This window comes from Podarcis gaigeae (genome assembly GCF_964106915.1).
Source record: "Podarcis gaigeae genome assembly, chromosome: 15".
NCBI classification, from domain to species: domain Eukaryota; kingdom Metazoa; phylum Chordata; class Lepidosauria; order Squamata; family Lacertidae; genus Podarcis; species Podarcis gaigeae.
This window is the reverse complement of record NC_139692.1, coordinates 11,421,239-11,446,838: the sequence shown is the minus strand read 5'-3', so window position 1 is coordinate 11,446,838 and position 25,600 is coordinate 11,421,239. Positions and strand designations below refer to the sequence as shown.

At 45.7% G+C, this 25,600-nt stretch overlaps 2 protein-coding genes across 6 annotated transcripts in view; one reads left to right on the top strand and one right to left on the bottom strand.

Moving 5' to 3' along the window:
• ELMOD3 (ELMO domain containing 3) overlaps window positions 1-9,621 on the bottom strand; it is a 29,190-nt gene extending 19,569 nt beyond the window's left edge. Inside the window, exons 1-5 of one of the 4 annotated variants that reach the window (XM_083713700.1) lie at window positions 9,210-9,330; window positions 8,573-8,676; window positions 6,971-7,048; window positions 5,010-5,079; window positions 3,178-3,243 (exon numbers count right to left, since the gene is read on the bottom strand). In XM_083713700.1, coding sequence (XP_083569826.1) covers window positions 3,178-3,243; window positions 5,010-5,079; window positions 6,971-7,048; window positions 8,573-8,676; window positions 9,210-9,231 — 340 coding nt within the window. In that variant the 5' untranslated portion in view covers window positions 9,232-9,330. Of the gene's footprint in view, window positions 1-3,177; window positions 3,244-5,009; window positions 5,080-6,970; window positions 7,049-8,572; window positions 8,677-9,209; window positions 9,342-9,403 lie in introns of those variants that run through there. The other 3 variants (XM_083713701.1, XM_083713703.1, XM_083713702.1) reach the window with 3 other exon arrangements.
• Window positions 9,622-14,782: 5,161 nt separating this feature from the next.
• The window catches only part of LOC310832082 (all-trans-retinol 13,14-reductase-like), a 34,178-nt gene continuing 23,360 nt past the window's right edge, over window positions 14,783-25,600 (top strand). For both annotated transcript variants that reach the window (XM_083713586.1, XM_083713587.1), the window contains exons 1-5: window positions 14,783-15,032; window positions 20,635-20,817; window positions 21,988-22,229; window positions 23,513-23,714; window positions 24,847-25,044. In XM_083713586.1, the coding sequence (XP_083569712.1) occupies window positions 14,810-15,032; window positions 20,635-20,817; window positions 21,988-22,229; window positions 23,513-23,714; window positions 24,847-25,044 (1,048 nt within the window). In that variant the 5' untranslated portion in view covers window positions 14,783-14,809. The remainder of the gene's footprint in view (window positions 15,033-20,634; window positions 20,818-21,987; window positions 22,230-23,512; window positions 23,715-24,846; window positions 25,045-25,600) is intronic.

Genomic DNA, 25,600 nt, shown 5'->3' with positions numbered 1-25,600 from the left:
GGCTGCCTCAGCGGAGGAATCCAGTTGCTGGTGTGAGCCATCACAGCAGCCCTTGCAGGACCCCCCTCTCCAATTAGCCAGTGGTGCTATTAAAAATGCAAGTGGAGCGCCCATCAGAGCTCAGAGGGAAGAGAGAGGAGACAGTGGGCAAGAGCTGCAGGAGGAGGAAAAGGGAAGGGAGGAAGGCAGGTGCACCGACAGAGCAGAGCAGTCCCAACCCCAATGGATGCAGAGGAAGTCACTGACGGAGCGCGAAAGGCGACAAAAAGCAAACTTTTTGAGTTTCTGGCCATGGTCTCTCCCAGCTTTGGAAGCACTGATACATCTCCTTGCTGAGGGCGCAAGGGGGCCTAGGTACACAGAACAACATGCAGGAGCTATTGCCTTAACTGTTAAGAACAAAGGAAGGTGGGAAATATAAGGAAGATTAAACCTTGCCTTGTGATTAAACCAGTAGAAGCTAGCAGAAGGAAGTGTCACCATACATGTATGTTACTTGCAAATGTATAAATGCTTGTGTTTTCGTCATATTTGGTGTGCTACCCCTCAAGTACTTGCGGTTGGGGTTGTATTGCACTGGCCTTGCAATGCCTTCATAAAATGTCCTCTTTGACTGACAACAGGCCAACCAGGCTGAACCCACAGGGTATTGGGTATGCATTTTTGTGTTTTTATAATGTAAACCACTCTGTGATCCCTCTTCGAAATATCTTCTCTGCTCTTCTCGCAGAAAGTAAGTGAAGGTAAATTAAGCGAAGGTTTCAATACTGGGTCATCTATCAAGTACACCTCTATCAAAAAGGGGGGGGGAAAGACCTTTAAGAGGGTAAAAATCCAAAGTGAATTCCTGCAGCATCACTTAAGTAAATCACTTATCTAAGAGCCCAATTACGTGCCCATTTACTTGAAAATGAAGCCCTATTGGACTTTTTTCCTGTTGGCATACGAGGGTGAACCCACCTATGATTATTGCAATTCTGCACGGCGTGGAGAGAGAAGTTCTCTCCCTTCCTAATAACATTTGAACCTGGAGTCCTCCAAGGAAGCCGAAAAGTAGAAGATTAAGGACAGATAAAAAGGAAGTGCTTCTTCACACAGCTAACAGTGGAGTTTGCCGCCACAAAGTTGGTGGTGACAGCCATCAACTTAAGATGGCTTTGAAAGAGGATTAGACAAATGCATGGATAAGTCTATCAAGGGCCAGGAGGCGAAAAGCTGCCTCCAGGATCAGAGCAGTATGCCTCTCTGCAGAGAAGTTGCCGGAAAACAACAGCAGGAGGGGGATACTGTCCTCCTGCACTGCTTGTGAGCTTCCCAGAGGAATTTGGGATGTGGGAACTGGACTACATAGATCTGTAGTCTGATGCAGCAAGGTTCTTACATTCTTAACAAGCATGCCTGGGATCAGAGCTGGGGAAAGCACAATAAATTTTTAAGCAAGAGGACTAGATTGACTCAAACATGTACTGTACTTGGTTGTGTTTGTTAAGTAAATTATGTTACCTACAATTTGTCCCCCCCCCCCCACGAGAAGTGTCAGCCTAAATTTATGCCTATAATACGGCCAGAGGCAGATTTCAGATCCTGCTCTTTTATGGAAACGATAGGATTTTATGCAGGAAGCCTCACCGCAATCTCATTAAGGCTGCAATCTGTAATCTTAACCTTTAATTCTACAATCAATTAAAGAATGAAGCCACTTTAATCCTGCAGTCCTTTCTTCATAAAAAGCAGAGCTTCGGTTTACATACCACAGGTTCGGTTAGAATCCCATTCTGAAATTCTGGTCTTAATAACAAAAAAAAGTCTGCCACAATTTCAGCTAACCCAGCACTCTTTTCAACATGCACCAGGAAGTTTGCCTTTTTAAAAATAGCTTTTATCAACTATGTTCATTATATTTTAAGCTTTCCTGTTAAATAGTCTTATGTACTCTCTCAAGTGCTGCCAACCTAGCAGTTCGAAAGCATGTCAAAGTGCAAGTAGATAAATAGGTACCACTCAGGCGGGAAGGTAAACGGCGTTTCCGTGCGCTGCTCTGGTTCGCCAGAAGCGGCTTAGTCATGCTGGCCACATGACCCAGAAGCTGTATGCCAGCTCCCTTGGCCAATAAAGCAAGATGAGCGCCGCAACCCCAGAGTGGGCCACGACTGAACCTAATAGTTCCCTTTACCTTTACTCTCTCAAGACCCCATTGTTATCACTTTAACGCTGGCCCATTTCAATGTATGAACTCTGGATAATTCACTCTTCACATATTCCATGGTCGCAGGGCATGACTCTGTCTGCCTTTAATAAGTGTACGTCTTATTTTTTTAATAAAAAAAATCTATACCTAAATATTAATAAAGAAAATGCTATTGGTCCATTTAAATTTTTTGCCATCCAGAAATTTTGAAGGTAGATTTGAGAGGGTTGAAGCAACATTAATCCTGATGCAGTTCTCCCTGCCCCCCACATTAAATTGCATATATCTGAAAATATGAAGCATATAGTAAGTGTATGTGTACACACACACAAACACACATATTCAGAAATGCCATGGTGGAAGAATGATTGCATAGTAAACATGCAGGCATGGTTTGTATAGAACACTAAATCCATGGTTTGTTTAGCTTAATTGTGGTTTGTTTGTATGTCCAAACCCACCCCAGCTAACTATAGTATCTGTGTTAGGTTTCTTGTGATGTTAAAATCCATTATCCCCATTTGTTTTGATGCCATGCCCCAGGACATGTGACAATGATACAAAGCAAACCATGGTTACTTTGCTCATTTATGAGACTGATCCTGGTTTGTTCAACAAACATGGTTAAAATCACACCTGAGCTATTCATGCAATCACAGCCACTGAGTTTGCCTACCAGGTTTTTCATGTGTACTGAGTTTCCCCCATTATCATAGTGCTAAACATAGTGCAGCAGCTTATTTAATTGACTGAAGAAAATACTTGAAGCACTAGTAACTTATACATAGCTAATACTTTATAACTTGGTAATTCCCAGACTGAATCACATCCAACATTTTCACACCCACCACATACTATTCTTAGATATGTTTCCTGCTCTTTGACAGTACCTCCAGCACTTGCTTTTCTTACAGTCATCTAAATTAATCTATTGCCATGTTTAACTGGTCCCAACAGCGAAGGAAATGTCATTGCCGTTGCTTTCATACCTTCCGAATGGATGTTTGCCACACTGTCCCATTCTTCTCGGGCTCGCAGAACCTCCTCACTAATATCTAGCAACAAAGAGAAAGAGAGAGATGAGATAAAACATCATGGAACCATGTCAACTATGGAACCACTTCCAAAAGAGCAGTTTTAAGGTGAAAAGCAGCTCCTGTTTTTTTAAAAAATTAGCCCTTGCCTTGACTGACAATAAATTTTGACTATTTTGTGCCACAAGCCAAGGAAAAGGCCACAGCTCAGTGCAGAAAATCCCAGGTTTAATCCCTGGCATATGCAGAGAGGGCTAGAAAAGACCCCCCATCTGAAACCTTGACTGAGCTGCTGTCAGTCAGTGTGGACAATAATGAACTAGATGGATCAATGGTCAGACTTTGTATAAGACACTTTCTTATGTTCCTAAGGCAATATGCTTGCACTGGATAATGCAGCTAATGTCTTTCCTCCATGACAGGTACAGAGCCCCGGCTTCTGAGGCACAGCGGCAGGTGGGTTGGTCTAGTGGGCAGGTGAACAGAGGCAGTGGGTGAGGAGCCTGTTGGAGACAGGCTCCGTTCCCCCTCTGTGCGGGCTCCAACAGGCTCCTCACCCACTGCCTCTGTTCACCTGCCCACTAGAGCAACCCACCTGCCACTGTGCCTCAAAAGCCCCGGTCCACCAGGGAGGCGCAACACTTGCGCTGCCCCAGGTTCTAGCAACCCACGCTACACCACTGAGAGGAAGAGATGAGAAGCAAGGGCCAACTCCAGTGACTTGGCCAAGAGGTCAGCTCCACTGGGCTCCTCTCCCCCTTAACTGTCACCTAGCAGCAGCCATTCCATCAGGCAGCAACAGAGGGAGAAATGGAAAATGGGGTCCATGCCGTTGGATCTGAAAGACCAGTTCCATTCAGCTGCCACTTTTCCTCAGCTGTTTCCATTCAAGCTAGTCATTTGTAACTTTAAGAACTGGTGCCTGAATTTGTGGCTTCCTCAGCTCTCCACCCCTCATTTTCGTAGTTGGGTCTTTCAGACTGTAAGCTGCAGAGACTGTGTTTTCGATCTTATGTAAATCAAACTCTGAAACACAGGGATTTCAATGGACGCAAACACACCCACCCACAGCCAATGGTGACCGCTCCCCATTACTATCATGAAGGCTTTGTACTCACAGCAAACAAGTTGTTTGACTTATCTGCTATGATCAAAAGCTGTAAGTACACAACTTTCTCATTAAATATCATAATAACATAAAAAGAGACCTGCTGGATTACGCCAAAGGCCCATCAAGTCCAGCATCCTGTACCCACAGTGGCTAAACAAATGCATATAAGAATTCCACAAACAGGACCAAATTCCTACAGGCCTCTCCCCAGTAACAATTCCTAGCAGCTGTCATTCAGAGGCATAATGCCTCCAACAGTAACATTCACTAGGTTTCACCCAAGGGCAACACTTACTTACTTTGAAATTTTGGATTCCACCTCTCCACAATGCCTTATGGCAGCTTACAATTAAATACCAATAATAATAATAATAATAATAATAATAATAATAATAATAATAATACAATGATGCTCATAACCCTGCCCACACTCCAGTCAAAATAACATCCAGGATTAAAATATTGCTTAAGAGCATCAGATTCCTAACACAGGAGCTAAATTAGCAAAGGATGGTTTGGTTAAGCTCACCCGAAGAATTAAAACAATCTTCTCAGTGGGATCAAAGGTATATGACCCAGTTGCTGACAGGATGATAACTATAGCTCCTTCGGTGTGCCATTTCATCAGAAAAGAAACAGAACTCACAGCGGAACATTCAGATAACTGGAACCATACCTGCTTCTCTGCATCCGTTGGGTGTTGCTGACAGAGACTGCAAGAGTCCATTCTGCTTCAAGGCAGAAATCTGAAAGAGGGAGAAGTCATCAGAATGTAAAATGCCACATTAACCTGTTGATGGACTTCTGCAAAATATTGTCAAGGCTAATGCATCTGAATGCCTTTGGGCTGAGATCGGGGCTACTTGGCAAATGGCTACCGCCAGCTTCAGTTTAAAGTCAGCTTTGGAATTGGTGCCATCCTGTCCACCGATTTCTATGCAGACAACTAAGCGATGGCGGAAGCAGCTAAGAAATCATACTAGCATGGAAGAGCTAACTGGGCTGGGTGGGAGAATGAGGACTCCAACCACTATTTCTTAGACTGAACTGTGTTGCTGTGATATAGCTCTGGCTGCTGTCACTCATATCCTAATAACATTAATTCAGACGAGACTACTGCACTTGCGGCTGCCTTTGGAAAGTGTTTAGAAATAGCAACTGGTTCAGACTGTGGGAGCAAGAGTGTTAACTGGAGCCGCCCACATAAAGTGTAGTATTTCAGTTTTATGTCAACTGCACCGGTGTCTGGTAGGCATTTACGCCCAATGCACAGCGCTGATTTTGACCTTTAAAGTCCTAAGTGGTTTGGGGCTGGGACAGCTTCTCCCATGATTCTCTCCACTCACTTAGATCATACATCCGTCTCCCCGTCACATGAAATGTAAGATTATGCTGTTCCATGAGACAGGGCCTTTTAAATGGTAGCACCTAAATTGTGGAACTCTCATCCTAGACAGACATACACGGCTACCTCATTAATAGGGTTCAGGTGACAGGAAACTATTTCAGAGGACACCAGATAATCATTTGGCTGTCTTTGGCTGTGATCACAGCAGTAATCTTTATAATGTGGCTTTTTTCAGCAGCATCATGCTATACTGCTGCTAAGTTGTCTTGTAAGTACCAATGGATGGAAAGCTGGGTTACTTTTTATTATTATTGCAAAGGACTTTACATTGAAAAGCGCTATAGACATTGTGAACAGTGCAGTTGTGTATCAATTCATCCATGTTTTTGCCATTTCAAAGGCTGCAGGTGCTTTATAAGAGGCTTCCCTTCAAGGTTTTGGGGAAGGTACGACTGACCACAAGCCTGTCTGCCTCCTATGGAAATAGGCTGATCTAAGCTGCCTCCTACTCTATGTTTCATTAAAATTCCCAAGAACTACTAAGGGTGCAAGGGACATGGGTGGCGCTGTGGGTTAAACCACAGAGCCTAGGACTTGCCAATCAGAAGGTCGGTGGTTCAAATCCCTGCAACGGGGTGAGCTCCCGTTGCTCGGTCCATGCTCGTGCCAACCTAGCAGTTCGAAAGCACGAAGTGCAAGTAGATAAATAGGTACTGCTCCAGCGGCAAGGTAAACAGTGTTTCTGTGTGCTGCTCTGGTTCGCCAGAAGCGGCTTAGTCATGCTGGCCACATGACCCGGAAGCTGTATGCCGGCTCCCTCGGCCAATAAAGTGAGATGAGCGTCGCAACCCCAGAGTCGGTCACGACTGGACCTAATGGTCAGGGGTCCCTTTACCTTTACCTTTACCTTACTAAGGGCGCCTGCTTAAAAATACCACATCTGCATATTTACAAGGAAACTATTAGTTGCACTGGCGCAGCATTCCCCAACATGGCACTCACCAGATCCTTTGGACTACAACTCCCATCAGCTCCAGCCACCACAGAAGGCAGAACTAGTGCAATGAAAAATCCACACCTTACTATGCTGGCAGAAACAAAATTCCTTATTAATATTCCATTACTGCAGATTTAAGTATGTTGGTTACAGGCACTTGACCACACCTACAACTGTGGTGCTATATAGGGATTGGCTGTCTGAAGAGCTGGTGCAGCATAGCGGCCAACAGTGCAGGCCAGGAAGTCTCCAGTTCAAATTTTGCCTCGGCCAGGTAAGAGATTACACTTACATGCAAAGCTTTGTACGCTGGAAAAGAAACCGCTTGTTCTTCATTCTGGTAGTTGCCAGTGCTGCATCGGTTCATACCCTAATGGAAACAATGAAATCATAGAGTCACCAGAGAATGAATTATCATCTCGGAGTCCCAAAGGCACCCAGGTTTCTATGAGGAAATGGAGAACATGGTGAAGCTTTATGCAGAGCTGTACCAGGGAACATTTGTCAGTTGTTTAACATAACAGAAACTAAAGAACAGGGAACCACACTTTGGATTTAGGGCGAATTGCGCAGGGCCAAAAACTACTATCTGGTCACCTAGTCTTGGGGGACCAACTTAAGAGCAAAAGCGTGGTGGTTGAATACAAAAGGCAGGGGGAATATTTATGTATGAGTGGATGAGAGATGCCACTCATGCAAACACCCTCCAAGAGTACTCAGATGAAAGCAGGTGTACCTGCTTTATACTGAATGAAAGAGAACATCTCCACATCCACAAACCAAAGCAGATGACTTCACACAGGACCAGCTGGTAACCACACAAAAGCTGCCCTAAGCTCTTTTGCATCCTATTTTTCTATCAAAGAAAATGAATACAGAGTTTCCACCCCAAAACATAAAGCATATTAGACAATCGTTAAGTTTAGATCAGGGCATCCTGCCTCCTGCCTAATGCTCCTAGACTAAAACTCTCTTCGGTCCCAACCACACATGATGTTGAGTTGAGAATCCTGAGGTTCCCCATTCCTGATTCAGATATTTGTTTGCTAAACACCAAGCTCATTTTGAGTATATTATCTTAGTAGGCCCTTGCAAGACATCCAGCCCAGTGTTGTTATCCCCATATTACAGATATGAAGACTAAGGTCCAGAGAAGGTAGCTTATCTTAAGCCCCACCCCCAGCTCAGTTCACAGCTGAAGTGAGATTTGAACTGCAGCTTCCTAGATCTCATTCTCTTAGCCACTATCTCTCACACCACAATGGCATGTTTTTTCCCCTAATACATACAGATGTTCTAATTTTCTGATTTTTCCAAAGGTTCAGTACATTCTAGTGAACCTGCAGTTCCCAACACTGCAAAAAGGGTAGTGTTCCGCCAGATGAAGTTGGAAGCTACATTCTCCAACCTAGGAGCTTCAGCATGAATATTCAACATTTTTGGGGAACATTTTCACTCCTACTGCACCTATGCTTTTAACAACTGCACAGGCAGAAACCAGCATGTACAAGTTTCTCATCTGGAGATCTGCAGCTTACCTTCAAACACACACAAACACATTTTTTTAACAACAGAAAAGAACAGTTGCAATTTCTCCAACCCCCTTCCCCTCTGTGTTGTAGCAAGATGTGCTGAACAGCAGGCAGGAGGAAGGCAAAGGGGGCAAAATAAAAGCCTTGGAGAAGCATCAGTTGCATCAGGCAATTTGAAGGTGCACATATGGCCTTCAGGTTGCTTCCTACTACAGTGGTACCTCGGGTTAAGTACTTAATTCATTCCGGAGGTCCATTCTTAACCTGAAACTGTTCTTAACCCGAAGAACCGCTTTAGCTAATGGGGCCTCCTGCTGCTGCCGTGCCGATTTCTGTTCTCATCCTGAAGCAAAGTTCTTAACCTGAGGTAATATTGCTGGGTTAGCAGAGTCTGTAACCTGAAGCGTATGTAACCCGAGGTACCACTGTACTTGAATATCCATGCCAACCATTTTGATGGCCAATTCTGGTGGAAGGAAGAGAAAAATAAAAGTGTTACCAATCACTTCTTTGGCTTCCTGAGGGACATGCATACCAGGGATCCTTTTCCTTTTTTGCAGCCAGAACTCAGCCCTGGCACCTGTCAGGTGGGCACCAGTGCCATTCTTAAGAGAACGACAGAGGTGTTCACAAGGAGTTCTGGCACCCCCTTTTTCCACCCCCCTAGAAAAATAGCCCTGTGCATAACCACAAAATATACCCGCTAAGCTCACAGTGAACACAACAAGCCTCCTCAGAAAAAGACAGTTGGCTGCTATGAGGCAAATCTAAATTCAGCAAAACTGGACAACCCCACCACCATGCCACCCCCCAAAAAAAAACTGATCCCCCCTTTATTCCCCTCCCCCTTTCAAACAGCCCCTCCCACTGTGGCCCCCAAACTAATAAGTCCTTTGCTCGCCACCCCCCAAAAAAATATCCCCGCCCACCATGGCCCCCAAACCAATACGGTTGTCCTGCCGCCCCCCTTTTTTTACTCTTTTCCTTAAGGTCAGATACCTGGGAAGGAAGGGTAACGCATGCAGACACACACAAGCCCGTACACGCCCCCTTCCCACTATACAGCGACATAGTTGCATAGGTAGTGACACGTGTCTACTCATTCCCACATTCGCAGTCGCGCGTCACGCCCCCCACCGCCTCCCTCAGTTTCCCCTGCCCTTCCCCACACATCTCCCCCACAAATAACGCACCCACGGAGGCGTCATCCCCGACAAGCCGGACCGAACGACGGGCTTCCCCCTCCCCCCGCCTCAGTTTCTCCTCCAATCTGTGCTCTGTTGCTAACCCCCCCTCCTGGAACACCCACACAGGCAAACGCGCCTGCGCGTTCCTTTGCATGCCGGGAGTTGTAGTTCCAGCGTCCTCTGATTGGACAGAGCAACCTTTTCTTCTTCATTCCGCCGCGGAAAGTCAGAGGCGGGGGGGGGGGGGCGTTTGCCGCTCCGCTCTGCTCAGTACGATTGAGCTTGCCCGATTGCCCAGTCCGGTAGCCCTGCGGAAGGTTGTTATGCATGATCAAGACTGAGCTCCCACGACAAAAGCGTCTCTCGCTAAATGTAAAACGAACTGTGAAAAAGACTCCGAATTGAAAAGTGGAGAGAGACCTTTCACTCTTTACCTGGTTGTTTTGTATCACGCATTAGCTAATTTTTAAAAACCAAACACTCAAGGTACAGAAGGATTTCAGTGCCGGATTTACCTATAAGCTAAACAGTAAAGGTAAAGGGTAAAGGGACCCCTGACCATTAGGTCCAGTCGTGGAGGACTCTGGGGTTGCGCGCTCATCTCGCTTTATTGGCCGAGGGAGCCGGCGTACAGCTTCCGGGTCATGTGGCCAGCATGACTAAGCTGCTTCTGGCGAACCAGAGCAGCGCATGGAAACACTGTTTACCTTCCCGCCAGAGTGGTACCTATTTATCTACTTGCATTGTGCTTTCAAACTGCTAGGTTCGCAGGAGCAGGGACCCCGTTGCAGGGATTTGAACCGCCAACCTTCTGATCAGCAAGTCCTGGGCTCTGTGGTTTAACCCACAGCGCCACCCGCGTCCCTTATAAGCTAAACAAGCTATAGTTAAAAAAAAATAAAGAGAAAAAACTGGATGTACATTTCCAAAATAACAGATAAAAAACAAATAAAATAAAACCTGCATACAGCAGCAGTGTTTTGAGCTGTGTAGGCTCCTATGATGTAAGTAATGGACCCTGCCTGCTAGCCTGCTCCCTAAAATATCACTGGTTTGCTCATTTCTATATATAGGATGCCTACATTCTGCATGTGCAAATGGCTTCAGATACCTATTAGGTTCATAAATTACCATATAGCATATATTCAACTCAAAAAACAGCAACAATTTGTTGTTGACGAAGGACAGCTGGACATATAAAGGGCCTCATCAAACCTAAATCCGGCCCTGTATATAGTACTGGCGTTTATCAGCCAAAAGGCAAGCCTTGTGAAATTATTGTCCCGGAAATTATGAGTATTATTTGAAAATTATTTTTGTTGCAATATTGTTCTTTAGAATCATTAGATACTATTAGAATGAATGGTTATTAGAACATGCCTCTGGCATCTGCGACATGCGCCCTCTTCATCAGCCAGACACAGCTGGATGTGGCATGGGGATCCAGGATTAGACGGTTTTAAAGTGAGATTTAGATGGGGGGAGGGAATCAATTGAGGGTTCTTAACCACAAAAGCTGGCACTTAGGTATTATAGAATAACAACAACAACTTATTATTTATTTCTTATACCACACCCATCTGACTGGGTTACCCCAACCAGCCTGGGCAGATCTAGCAAAAATACAGGAAAAACAACAACCTTTATAGGCTTCCTGAAACAGGGTTGCCTTCAGATAAATTCAGATAAATTTTCTACAAAAATTTATGCTGTTGTTTTACTCTTCAAGATCCACTGGGAGCGCATTCCACAAGACAGGTGTCACTACCGAGAAGGCTCTTTGCCTGGTTCCCTGTAACTTCATTTCTCGCAGTGAAGGCCTCCAAAAATGGACCTCAGTGTCTGGGCTGAACGATGGAGGTGGAGACGCTTCTTTAGGTATACAGGGCCAAAGCCATTTAGGGCTTTAAAGGTCAGTACCAACACTTTCAATTATGCTCTGAAACGTACTGGAAGCCAATGTAGATCTTTTAGGACCAGGGTTATACGGTCCCGGCATCCGCTCCCTAGCAGCCACATTCTGGATTAATTGTTGCTTCCGAGTCACCTTCAAAGGTAGCATCAAAGGTGTTTTATAAATGTTTTAAATAAAGTAAATAAAAAAAGATTGTCCATACATTTGGATCAGACAGTAGGCACCTGTTACAAATTAAATCCCACAGAAGTTGGTGCATGTGATCAGAATACACCTCCCCACCCTAGCATGAGGAAAGAAAGTAGTAGTTACTGTTTTGTGAAGTGTACTATATTTGCATATAGAAGGGTAGGTATAACTTCACAGTTTCCCTATAAATCCATATATCACAGGTGCCTCCAAATGGCCACTGAAGGAATTGACACAAGCCTTTTGATACTGGAAAAAATGGTTCCCTTTAATAGTGATGCAGAAGAGCCTAAATTCATTAGATGTTGCCTCTAGTGGGGACTGTACTGCTTTTTGTCACTGATGTCACAGGTATTAGCCGTTGACAAGCATGTAAGTTCAACCATAGTCGAAACTGAACAAGTTTTTGCAACAGGCATAATAGCTACAGGCACTTGCATGCATCCAGCAAAATATAGTTTGGCTATATCCTATCCATGTTTATTCAAATGTTTAAATCACCTGAAGTCCACACACACAAAATCATTCCTCTAATGGAGACCATTCTAAAAATTACACAGGGGCGCAAGTCCAGGTTTGGCAGGAACCAGCTAAATCTTGCTTGGTTGAGGGCTACAGGCAACCCTGGATCCTGTGAGTGATGCGCGTAGTGTGTTTATTGAATTTGCACACTACATTTTAGCTTTTATGCACCCCATTGTGGTTTTAGCACAAATACCTTAGGTGCACAAACTTTAAAATGTCATGATGAAAGCAGCTGTGTCTTGAGTTCAAAGGTCTCATGCAAATTTCCTGTGGTTTACTTCTTCCCTTCCCACATACGTCTCCCACCAACAAACAAACAAACAAACAAACCAGTATTTTCCTCTTTGAAAGCCTTACATGTATCTGAAATACTTTCTGAGTGGTGTGTTGTTGTTGTTCTTTTTTAAAAAAAGGTGCATCAGTATCATGTTTTGTTTTGATGTGCCTTGATGTGCCTTTTAATTTTAATCTTTCTTCATTTAAAAAACAACCCAGAATGGGCAAATCAGCATTTGTATCAGCTATAACTGTCAATGGTATAAAACATAAGACACATAAATTAACTATGGGAAATGGAAGCTTATTGGAACACATCCTGTAACACAAACCATATAGTTATGTGGGTGGAATTCTTTTACTATAAAATCACAAAAAAACCTTTCAGTAAACATCAACAAAAATATTCATTCTTGGGCAATGGTGTCATTAGTAGCTTATGCGCTGTTCCAAGGTCTCTCAATCCCTGTACACATCAAAATTCCCTCTCTGATCCCTTCAGCAACACACCAGCTTGATTTGTGCCCATCCACAATCTCTGTTCCTTAGTGTTGCACAGTTGAGGGGAGCAACTGGCTCAATAGCAGAGTACAGTCAAACCTCGGTTCCCAAACGCTTCCATTTTGGAACTTTTCGGCTCCAACAGTAACTGTTCCAGTTTTCGAACGTTTTTCAGAAGCCGAACGTCCAACACAGCTTCCGCTTGAGTACAGGAAGCTCCTGTAGCCAATCAGAAGCTGTGCTTTGGTTGTCTAACATTTCAGAGGCCGAACAGGCTTCTGGAATGGATTATGTTCAACAACCAGGGTTTGATTGTGTATGCTTCACAAGCAGATGTTCCCATGTTCAGTCCATTCCATCTCCACTTAAAAAGGACTTTACCTGACTGACACTTTGAAGAGCAGCTGACAATGAGCTCTGGTTCAAGCCAGACTTCTTCTCTTACCCCCAATATCTCACTTTGAGCTGCTCATGGCTCTCTGGCACTCTGCTGCCAACATCACCCTGCTGATACCCTGGTCTGTTTTCCTGCCTGAACCCAGGTCCTGAAGAAGCTTCTAGTGCAGAGCTTTCCAAACTGTGTGTCCTGACATATTAGCGTGCTAGCTGCAGTGTGTAGGTGTGTCACCCAAAGTTCCTGGCTTTCTTCTCTGGGGTGGAAAGGGGCTAGCTTTGTTAGATCAATCCATCAACCCCTGATGGATGATTTAGAAAGGATTGAGTCTGGCATCACTTTTGCTGTGTGTGTGTGTGTGTGTGTGTGTGCCAGTGTCTATACTCAGCAGAGTTACATCTCAGCGCAGCTCCTTCCTTGGAAGCGTCTTTGGGGTTGAAGGTACACACAGTAGGCAATAAACACTCATGGACACTGTTAAGTTGTGGGTGAACATATCAGACGACACAGCGATTCTTCAAACAGCTGTTGTGTATTCACAGGCCAGGACAAAACTGAACTGAAGGGCTCAGTCAGCCTGCTTATATAGAGTTCCAGTACCACGTTACTGTAACAACTTTCTAAAACTATCCAATCACTGAACGTCACTTTCGATCCTTCATTTGCATAACTATCTACAGTATCCTCCTGCTGGTCCAGGGTGAGAACACCAGTACATAACAGACACCATTAAGATTCAGTCAAGTGTAGAAGTTTACTTGACAGGTATAAAAGCATATTGGTAGCAACTATATACAGACATTCACCACTGCTGTGGTCAAGGCATGCTCAGAGTCCAGCAAGAGTCCAAGACTCTCTCTGTCTCTGCAAAGACTCACAACATGTTACACAAAACCGTTGTTATCATTAATTCCTTCACACTGTGCATGTCCAAAGAACCCACAGAAAATGTCCCTGCATAAACAGAACAACCACAGCCTTCTGCTTCTTGAAACTTCTTCTCTTTCTGGAACAAATTATTCTCTTGCACACACAGAGAATAGCCAACAAGCTTAACCTCCAGCTTGCTTGTACAACTGAATTACTGTATCTCAAAACGATGCATGCATGTCTAAAAAGTGCGTCACCAACATGAAAAGGTTGAAACGCTCTGTTCTCATGGCTAATCTGCAGGTCAGAGATGGGGAAACCCGTGGCCTCTCAGTGTTGTTGGACACCAACTCCCATCATATGTATTCTGTGTTTCAGTGTTGTGTTTTGATGTTTTGACCCTGTGGTTGTCTGATAGATTGTGGTGTACAAATTTAATAAATAATCATAACCCCTGAGCATTGGCCATGGTGAAGGCCAGCGGAACCTCGAGGGTCACACAGGTCCCCTGGCCTTGCGCAACCCTGACAGGTCTCTCCTTATATTGACGCATCGCCCGCTCTTCCAGACCCCTCGCCCTCCGCTCTCTAAAGATCTCCTGGCTGCACTTTCAGAGGATGCCTGGCACTCCCTGGCAGGATGCTCCCTTGTCCCAGGGAGAGGCTGGACTGCGCCTTTAAGGGGCAGGAGCGCGCTGCGGCCAGCCTACTAGAAGGAGGAGGCGGCTGCTGGTAGTGGTGCTATGTCTGCGCTCTTTGAGCCGGGGTCTCACTTTGGCGTCCTCGCAGCGCTTGCCGGGGCGGCCATGTGGGTATACGCGCTCGTGGGCGCGCTCCTCCTCCTGGGCATTTGGAGAGCTCTGGGCACCCGCAGCGCCTCTTCCAACCCTTTCCGGGCAGATTCCAGGCGGCCGCCCGCGCCTCTGGTGACCGACAAAGATGCGCGCAGAAAGGTCCTCAAGCAAGGTAGCCACCGGCCAGCCCCAGCTAGCCAGCCCCGGCGGGGGGCGCTGCCAGGCTGGCAAAGGAAGCTGCTGGGCGGGGGGGATCAAGTGGCGCGTGAACGATGCCCAGTGGTGGCAGAGCGAAGGGATCAATGCATTCCTAGGAATGTTTACTGCGGATTAAGGCGCTGTTCCGTGGGGCTCCCGGGCTGGCAAGAAAGCACTGGGCTGCAGCCTTAAAAGAAGGTTTTCTTCTCCCTCCCTTTGTTGCTTCGCGCGCTGTTTAGTTCAGAGCTTAGCGAGTTGTCGAGCTTAGTATAGAAGATGGTTATCTCGTGTTTTGCTTGCCAAAGTCCCCAAATTCTGCCTCTTTGGTATTTTCAGTTTTAAAACATGCAATGGGAAAGAGCCACCTCTGTTGGAGACCCTGCCAATCAAAGTTTCCACTACCAGTACTAGATGGGAAATAGGCTAACCTGCTACAAGGAATCTTCTTTTTGTTGCCTTAGCACTGCAAGTTATACAGTTTTTTCACCAAGCAGCTTTCCGCGGTTCTCCGCTCCCCATTTTTATCCTCGCAACAACTTCGTGAGGCAGGCTGCTGTTGAGAGACGATGACTGGCCCAAGGTCACCCCCTTTAAAAACTAACTTGTTAAAATCTTCCTGGTTTTGCTCTGTCTGCTAACACTTGTACCTCGGACTCAGTTGAGCCCTAAATAAATAGAACCCTGCTAGGTGGGAATAATTAAATTTCAGCTGTGTTATGAAGGAGACTGCCTTAGATATTCTTTTCTTGACAAAATGGTGAATTTCAGGTTAGGAGCTTGCAGTATGTAATTGCAAAAATATGTATTAACATCGGTATCAAATTTCACACTTGCATTAGAGTCTTGTAATAGAAAATTCACTTTATACTGAATAGTGTATATTACATAGATGTAAATAAAGTGATTACTTTTCCATCTAACGGAGGTTTAATTCAGCCAGCACTGAGCCCTTTGAATGGAAGAGAGAGCTTTAGCCCTATGCAAACTTTCCTGGGAGTTGATATTATTGAACACTGCGTAAGTATGTATGGGATGCTGTTGTACATCACATGTTTAACTTTCCAGCTGGGATCAGTTGGGGTGTTGAAATGCTTAGCTTCAATTGGCTTGTCCCATTGGAGTTCAGTTTGCTTTTGAGCAGGTCTTTTATAGGCTGTTAACTTCAGCCCTCTTTCTTTCCTTGATAACTTTTTAATTTTGGCTGGAGAGCTTTCTGGTCTCCATCATTTTGCTAAAACTAGTCTTGTTGCTGTTATTATTTTTTAATGACATTGAGACTGTAATTTGAAATGCAGTCCCTGATGTCATCTAGCCAAGACTGTAAAAGAGCTAAACATGATCTTGTGCATATTATGTCTCTGGTAGCTTCCACAGTCATTTCCTAGAACATCGTTGCCTCTCAGTCAGCCCCTCTTCCCTCTGGCAAAAGTGTGAGTTGGAAAGAGGGAAGCAAAAGAGGCAAGCACAAAAATAACCCACTTTGTGCATTCCCCCAACATGTGGGAGGATCGCCCTTGCCAGCCACATCCCGATGGCTGTATGCTTAGGGAACTTGAGGGCAGACCCTATGATATACAAACATAGACCTCCTTCACACAAAGGGGGGGAGGACCTGATTGACTTAGCATCAGTGGCATAGCGAGTATTGGCAGCACCCGGGGCAAGGCAAGGATTGTGTGCCCCCTTACCTCTTTGCAGACATCGCACAGAAGGCAACAGGTGGATTTTGCAGCATCCTTGTGGTGCCCTTCATGGAGGTCACCGCGTTCGCCCTCTCAGCTCAGCAAGCTCCCAGTGGGAGTGGCGGCTGGCTTTCCTTGGCGGGGTTGGTGGCGTCCCAGCAGTGCTGGAGCCACAGCCACAGCTGGCCTAGGAGGAGGGTGGCAGAGAGCAGGCTGAGGCACCAAATGCAGTCCTTCCCTGGCTGCCTCACCTTGGCTGCGCAGCACAAGGTCAGCTGCTGGCGGGTCCCAGTTGAGTGTGTGGCTCTCCTCTCCTCTCCCCTTGCTCAAAGACACACACCAGGAGGGAGGCCCCAGGGAAGGACTGGTGCAGGCCAGGAAAAGTCTGGGCTCCAGCTGGCAGGAGTTCCACCCAGGGGCAGGCATCTGTTTGCTGTGAGGAGAAGGAGGTACTGCCACAGCCATGAAGATACAGCCCAGGCTCTGCTCACCTCCCCATGGCTCCAGAAGACATCAGCCATGCAGCCTTGACAAGGGAGCATGTCATGGGAGTATTCTGTGCCTAGTGCCACGGCTCCCCATACCCCCATGCTATGCCACTGCTTAGGATTGCCCCTCGCATGAAGGAGGTGTACATTGTCTTTACATTTATACACATGCAGGGACCCATCTCATGTTTACCCAACGCCACTGCCAGCAGGGGGGTGGGTGTGTGCCTGGCAATTCCATGAGCAGCGGGGTAAGGCTACCCTGCACAGAACCGTCTTACAACTGGGTTGAACACATGAGGGAGAACACACAGGTACCCCACCCAGTAATCGTAAGTACAGTGGAGAAAATCAGATTGGATTCATTTCATTTCCTTTGAATATTAACAAAACACAGGTACTTCATCTCTTCTGTTCTTTAATGTGTTTGTTGGATTGGAGAACTGAACATTCTAGGGATTCTATTAAGGAGACTTGGATTTCAGTTCTTATAGTAATGGATTTTCTTGATGGGCTTTGAACAATATGGTAGATCAGCCCCACTACAAAATGATGCTGATCTACCTCGCAGAGTTGCTGCAAAGGCAAATGGGATAACACCATAAGAACAGCACGTCCAACAGGTAGATCGTGATCAAGCGGTAGATCACTGGACATCTGTGGTAGATCACTGGTAGATCACTGGCTCCCCCCCAAAGAAGCTCAACAAGTATGGCTCCCCTCAAAAAAAGCTCAACATTTTAACCCTGTAGCCTGGAGTAGATCGCAGTCTCTTGGGAGCTGGCCACCCCTATCATAAGACAATTGATGTGCTATAAGATTTGGTGAATGATAGAATCTGAGTCTAGCATTTCATCTGCTATGCGGGGGGGGGGGGTAGTTGACCCTTTATTTAAAGGTGGGTTTAGAAGCTTCTTCTGTGGAGTGTTATCAATACAGTGGTACCTTGGTTCTTGAACTTAATCCATTCCAGAAGTCCGTTTGACTCCCGAAACTGTTCAAAAAACCAAGGCACAGCTTCTGATTGGCTGCAGGAACTTCCTGCACTCACGCAGAAGCCATGTTAGGCATTCGGCTTCCAAAAAATGTTCAAAAACCGGAATGCTTACCTCCGAGTTTTGGGCGTTCGGGAGCCAATTTGTTCGTCAACTAAGCTATTCAAGAACCAAGGTATGACTGTGCATGTTCTTTAGTCTGCATTCTGTCCATCCTCATCTGAATGTTTTAGAACCCTGCTCAAGGAAATCTCCTACCAGCTGTCCCATAAAACTGACTATACCACCTTTATGACAATGGCTGCAAAATTCTTTGCCAAAGAGCAGCCTGGCCACCATTCTAGTCTGGGAAGAATGAGGAAGGAAAACCCTTCATTTGATAAAATGTGATTGAATTAACTTCACCTAGTGCCTTGGAAAATAGACCATGTTGCATTGCAGGTAGTTGTCACTCCCTGCTTCCGTTCAGCTGTTCCTCCAGATTAAATGCAAGCCCACATTTATCTAACAAAACGTGTATAACCATTTGATTGTAAGGGAACCTTTAAACAGATTCCAAAAAAATTAAAATTCTCAAAAAAAAACCAAAGACCAGGAACTTGAAAACATTCAAAAGTTGATTAAAATCAACAGTGTCTGAAAAGAGAATAAAGCACAGGTAATTTCTGCATGCTCGGATAGGCTTGCCTAAACAAAAAATATTTTAAACAGGTACCAAAAATAATACAGGTAAGGTTTCTGCCGGATGTCAATAGACAAGGAGTTCCAAAGTGCTGGTGCTGCCCCTTTAAAAGACTGATTTCTTATAGGTGCAGAATGAGTATTATGTAGCAGTGGTAGCAGTGCCCGTTCTACAGATCAATATATTTTATTTAACTAAAGTTTTGTATGGCTCAGACAGTTGTAAAGAGAATGCCACTAGAAACCCTCAAGAGAGTGTCTAAAGGCTGATCCATATGCAACTATATGCGGCAGCTAGACAGGTGACTGGGAGTGGCCTTCAGGACCATATAACACCGGTCCTGAGAGATCTACATTGGCTCCCAGTATGTTTCTGAGCACAATTTGTTGGTGTTGACCTTTAAAGCCCTAAACGGCCTCAGCCCAGTATACCTGAAGGAGTGTCTCCACCCCCATTGTTCTGCCTGGACACTGAGGTCCAGTGCCTTCTGGCGGTTCCCTCACTGCGAGAAGCCAAGTTACAGGGAACCAGGCAGAGGGCCTTCTTGGTAGTGGCACCTGCCCTGTGGAACGCCCTCCCATCAGATGTCACGGAAATAAACAACTATCTGACTTTTAGAAGACACCTGAAGACAGCCCTGTTTAGGGAAGTTTTTAATGGTATAAGTTTTATCGCATTTTTAATATTTTGTTGGAGGCCTCCCAGAGTGGCTGGGGAAACTCAGGCAGATGGGTGGGGTATAAAGAATAAGATATTATCATCATCATCATTATTATTACACTAATTTTGGGGCAGCCCAGTGCCAATCAGGACCCTGGCATGGGGGGCAAAGGGTTCAGCCCCAATTGCAGTGCCAAACAAGATCAACTGAATTCCCACTATTGCATTGGGAAGGAAACTCCCATTGGAATGAATGGAAGTGGGGTTGTTGCTGTTTGCCCCTTGAAAATAGCACACACAGGGAGTCTGAGGCTGCAGCAGAGCAAAGGGCTAAATCCTCCTCCCCATACCAGGGTACCAATTTGGGGGGCTGTACCTGCAGTTCATTCACACAATTCCATGAATGGCATTTCATCTTGTTTGATCCTAACTTGCCAGCAGTGAGGGGGTCTACTTATCAAAATGAACTAGACTTGAGCAAGGGCGCTAGAGTGCTCAGATGCGTATGCACAATTCAGTCGCACAGCACAGAATTCCCAGTGGGTTGTACCCCTGATATATATATCTCCTAAGCTACAAATGGTTACCTCCAAACACATCTGATAAAATAACACTTCTGTGTCTCCACACACCAACATTCCATCATTTATCCTAAGCAAATTGCAGTTGCTGGTAGCTGGTGTGTGTGTGTGTGTGTGTGTGTGTGTGTGTGTGTGTGTGTTGTTGTTGTTGTTGTTGTTGTTGTTGTTGTTGTTGTTGTTGTTGTGTGTATCTCAATCTTCTCTGTTGTGGCGGATCTGAGACTTCCTACACACAGTCTAATTTTGGCTGTGATGTGGTACAAATTAGGATAACCAGCGGGAAGAGGCGAGTGGGAGAGGTAGGTCGAGGATTAGAGCAACAGGATTACTTCGGAGGTTGGGGGGTCAGGGAGAGTGGTGTGGGAACAGGGCAGGGATAATACATGCCAGATTATGTGGCTTTTACATTCTTATGCTATAGCCTAATAGCTAGCCCGGCTACATGATACCATAGGAAGATGCTCATGTCTTCTGTCCCCGTCTCCCAGTCTTTTCCAGGGACAAGGTTCCTGACGGCCTGGATGCTGTCGTCATTGGAAGCGGCTATGGGGGCCTGGCAGTGGCTGTGATGCTCTCTAAAGCTGGGAAGCGCGTGCTGGTCTTGGAGCAGCATGGGAAGGCAGGGGGCTGCTGCCATACCTTCAACGAGAAAGGTTTCGAGTTTGACGTAGGTAAGGTGACCCACACAATCAGGGAGTGGGCCTGAGCAGTTACAACTACATACATGCAGCGGTGGAGCAAACCGATTGGGTGCCTGGGACGGCGCATGTGCCCTGTGCCCGGGGCGGGGCCAGCCGCCCACGGGGGCAGCATGGGGCCTCCGAGGAGTCTGCCTTCCTCCTTCCACTCACCCACCCTACAGCTGAGGGGACGGCAATGGCCAGACTGTTTGGGGTAGCGTGGAGCCTGCGGGCGCCCAAGCCACCGCGTCACTCCCAGGAGAGATGTGTGGCTCAGGCATGCTGCAGGCCCCATGGTGAGGGCCGCCTGACATTTTGTCACCCCCCTCAGTGGTGACACCTGGGGCGAACCACCCCCACCGCCCCCCCTTGCTATGCCGCTGCATACATGTAGGGATGTTGGATAACTCTCGCAGAAATTGCCAGTGTTGGCTTATTCATTTCCTATCCAGAAAAGGATTGATTCCAGCAAATACCATCTGCTGCAGTTTGACTCCTGACAAAACTACATTTCTCTCACTGTCTGCTACATGGGAAGTTGGACACAATTATGTCATCGCTACATTGTCCCCCATCCTTCATTTAGTCTTCATATTCCAAGATGGCAACGCGTTCATATGCTGCGGCTCTGAGCTCCCAATACTTCACCTTCCCAATGATTCACACCCTGGCCGGCACTTACTTGATCTCCTGCCCTCAGGCAGAAGATATAGAAGCATGATTAGTCGCACCGACAGGGTAAAAAACAGCTTCTATCCATGGGCTGTTAGGCTGCTGAATGGAAAGATAACAGCAGGGCAACTGACTTTCGGGTTTGGTGGGTGTGCGTCAGTAAACTAGGGGAATTAAGACTAAGAGAGCTGAGTGGGGGGTGCTTGTGTAATCTCACTGCTTACAAGTTGTGCAAGTGACAATAAAGTATTTTAATTTAAACGCAAAGGAAGCAGAACGCAAATTACCAGGGTGGAGTCATCAATTATGCAGTGTTGTGTATCATTTGTGGACTGAAATCAGTTGCTTGTTCCACCACCCACCCGACTCCCCAAGCAGGCCAACTGTGAAAGATGCACAGCACACACACACACCCCAGTTCTAAAATTTAGGACCTAATCTCTTTCGTTATCACTTTTCCGTTATGACACTTGACCCATTGCCTTCCAGGAATCCATTACATTGGGCAGATGCAGGAGAACTCTATCCTACGTGTGATGATTGATCAACTGACGGACGGGCAGCTCCAATGGGCCCAGATGGACTCTCCCTTTGATACCGTCATCCTGGGAGATCTTGACAGCTGCAAGAAGTATTACCTATACAGTGGGGAGAAGGAATATGTCAAAGGCCTAAAGAAGCAATTTCCTGGTGAAGAAGCTAATATTGACAGATTTGTGAAGCTTGTCAAGGTAATCATTTTTTTCATTGCGCCTTGATTTTTTTATTATGGCTGCAAAATCTTAAACCCGTTTGTTAGATTAACTGATATTAGTGACACTTTTGAAATGCAATCTACAACACACTTGCCTTGAAGTAAGCTCCGTTGAACCTGGCAGAGCTTACTTCTGAGTAGGTGTTCAAAGGAGCTGCTGTAGATGAACTAAAAAGGTGCCCTGGTTCATCAGACCGGGGATATTTTTTTAACTACAAGTGCATATACAAATTGCAGAAAGCAAGCAGCATTTTCAGAGGCAATCCCTCTTCTCTCCAACACAAGAGAAGCAGCCCTTGTAAGCGGATGCCTGCTTTGATGTATTATGTTCACCATCTAAGAACAAAGGACTATTCCTTGCTTTAAAAATGTATTTACCTACCTGCAAGGTTATGCAGACTCAACAGATTAAGCAACAAAAACATATAGGGTCAGCTTAAATTTCTTCAACAGCACTGCAGCCTTATATTTTTTATTGTTGGTGCTATGGTGGCTGCCGAGATCCCCAGGTGTTCTGAGTCAGTGTGAAATTTGAGGAAATATTATGGGAGGGTCATCACAAAATGACCATCGGAGGGTATTGCCTGCCACAGAGAACATGTTATGTGACTTGGTTTCAAATACCTTCTTGACTGTGTTTATCCCGGGACAGCGCTGAAGCCAGTTTTTCTTTCTCAGCTGAATCTACCTCACAAAATGTGTAACTTTAAATAATGCATATATTTACCAGGGTTATCAAAAGGGCCTTTACCAGCTGCAGCAAAAAGGAAGCAGCCTTGGACCCAACGTAGAGGCTTCTAAATCCTGGAGCACTAATAATAATAATAATAATAATAATAATAATAATAATTTTACTCCTTGTACCCCACCCATCCCTAGGTTGGCTGGTTCTGAATATCCACCAAGCTTTCTGAACAAAGGAAGTTCGCTTCTTGGTCTCTCTAGTCAAGTATCAAATATTCCATCTAACAGCAGCTCTCCAAGATCTGGGGGGGGGGGGTCGGGGGTCAGTCTTTCCAACCACTTGCTAGCTGATCCACTTGCTAGCTGCATAGCATGCGCTCTTCCGCTCAGCCATGGCTGTGCTTCTGTTTTGCCAAATGCTCTACAACCGCTTCTATCTTCCTAGCGAATGCCGAAGTCCTCAGTACTTGTGCTTGTAACTGCTTAGGTCTCGTGCTGCGTCTTTCAGGTGTGCATTAAACGTCATCTCTTTTCTCTCTTCCCACCTCTCCGCCCTGCTTTCCCGCCCTCCCGCAGAGAGTCGCCAAAGGGAGCGCCCACATGGCAATTCTGAAAATGCTCCCGATGCCCTTGGTTTGGTTTCTTCACTGCACCGGCTTGCTGGCTTTGATCTCCCCTTTCTTTAGGATGATATCCAAAACTCTGTCGGAAGTGGCGGCTGAGTTCACGACAAATGCAGACCTGAGAGCAGTGTTCACTTATATCTTCCCTACCTATGGTAGGTGATGCTGTCCCCTGCTGCCTCAAAGGCGTGCGCATCATAAATTTATCATATGAAAGGGCAATCCCTTTGCCCCTTTTAAGGGGGCTTAAACTTGTAACTGTGGGTGGAACTAGACAATGCAAAGTATATCAACGTGGCTGCCATTGAAAGTGGTGGTCCATAGTCTCTTCTTACCCTGGTATCATTCAGTAAATATAAAAAGTGAGACATGTCATTGTGTTTAATTTCCCTGTGCCTACGAGTGGCCACAAATGAAGTGTGATGGAAGTGGAGAAGCTCAGCAGGGTAGCATCCTGTTTTTAATTTTTCTTTTTACACTGAAAGCTGAGGGCAAGTTTTGGGCCAAGTGTTAGTTGAAACCAGGTTTTCCTGTTCCATAGAAACCCGGAAACTGTTTTAACCTCTGCTTAGTCAGACTATCCATTTTCTATAGGAGCCTTTTGAAATGTGAGTGTACGTATTTCAGATATATATATATATATATATATATATATATATATATATATGCAGCAAATGGTTAGCAAGCTGATGAGGGGGCGGGAGACAGGTAAACATGTTGGATCAATGCTCTTCGTCAGCTTAATAAACTGACTTCGTATATCTGAACCACCCCTCAAACAGAATGTGCCAGAAAACTTCAGCAAAAGAAATAAAAGCCTAGGCAAATAGAAATGTTCCTGACTGGCCTGAGAGTGGCATCAGAATAGGTACCAGGTGAGCCTCTTTAGGAAGAGCATTCCTATAAGCAGGGGCCACAACCAAAAAGGCCTCCATCCTGTTCCCATTTGCCTAACTTCAGGTGATAGGAGGGGGCAAAGGAGAGCCTCATGGGGTGAATGGAATGTTTGGGTAAGGAAGGAAAAAATATCCTCTAAGAAATAAAACAGAGGCAGCTCTTATGTAGACACCACCAGCCGTAGGGCCACAAATGACTATCTTTGATTAGACATGGCATTATATATTTCGTGAGCTAATATTTTAATGTGACTTACATGGAGTGTGTAGACTTGGACCATTCCTGTGTAGACTTTGCTTGGAAGGGACTTCAAGAGGTTGGAGGGGGGGGCTAAACGACAATTACAATTTCAGCTTTCTGATTTAATAATCCTTGTTCTGTGTTTTACAGGAGTCATTCCGGAGAAGTCAAGCTTCCCTTTGCACGCCATCCTTGTTGATCACTTTTTGGAAGGTGCCTGGTACCCTCAGGGAGGTTCCAGTGAAATCGCATTTCACTCCATCCCCATCATTGAACGCGCTGGAGGGGCTGTCCTCACCAAAGCACCTGTGCAGAGCATCTTGGTGAACTCACAAGGAAAAGCCTGCGGTGAGCTCTTTCTCAGAGCTGTTTTAGTATAGCAGCTGAGAATCTGGATTTCAAATTCCATCCTGGTCCCAGTGTAGCAGGGGAGAGGAACTTGTGGCCCTCCTGATGGTGCTGGACTCCAGCTCCCATCAGCCCCAGCCAGCATGGCTCATGGTCAGAGGGGATGGGAGCTGTAGTCTAACAAATATATGGAAACCACAGGTCTCCGTGCATTATCGTTTCTGCCATGAACTCACCTGGCTAACTCAGGTAACCTTTGCCACATCTCCCCGTCCCCACCTGCAACATGAGGACAATACTGATCTGTATTAGAGGATTGCTGTGCGGATTATAACAAGAAGATCCAGAGCGCTTTGCATTGTGCCTTAAGCATCCCGTGTAGCCCAAGGAATTGCTGCATGGGTGGGGAAGAAATGGGAAGCCAAAGGACTTATGTACAACCCCTTAATCACGCTGCTTTAATTTCTAAACCGAGAGATTCTGGGGCTCTTTCCCTTATTTGCTTTTCCATGCAAGAGCTCCCTGTTGTAGGAAGCTGTTTTACTGGTCCATCAAG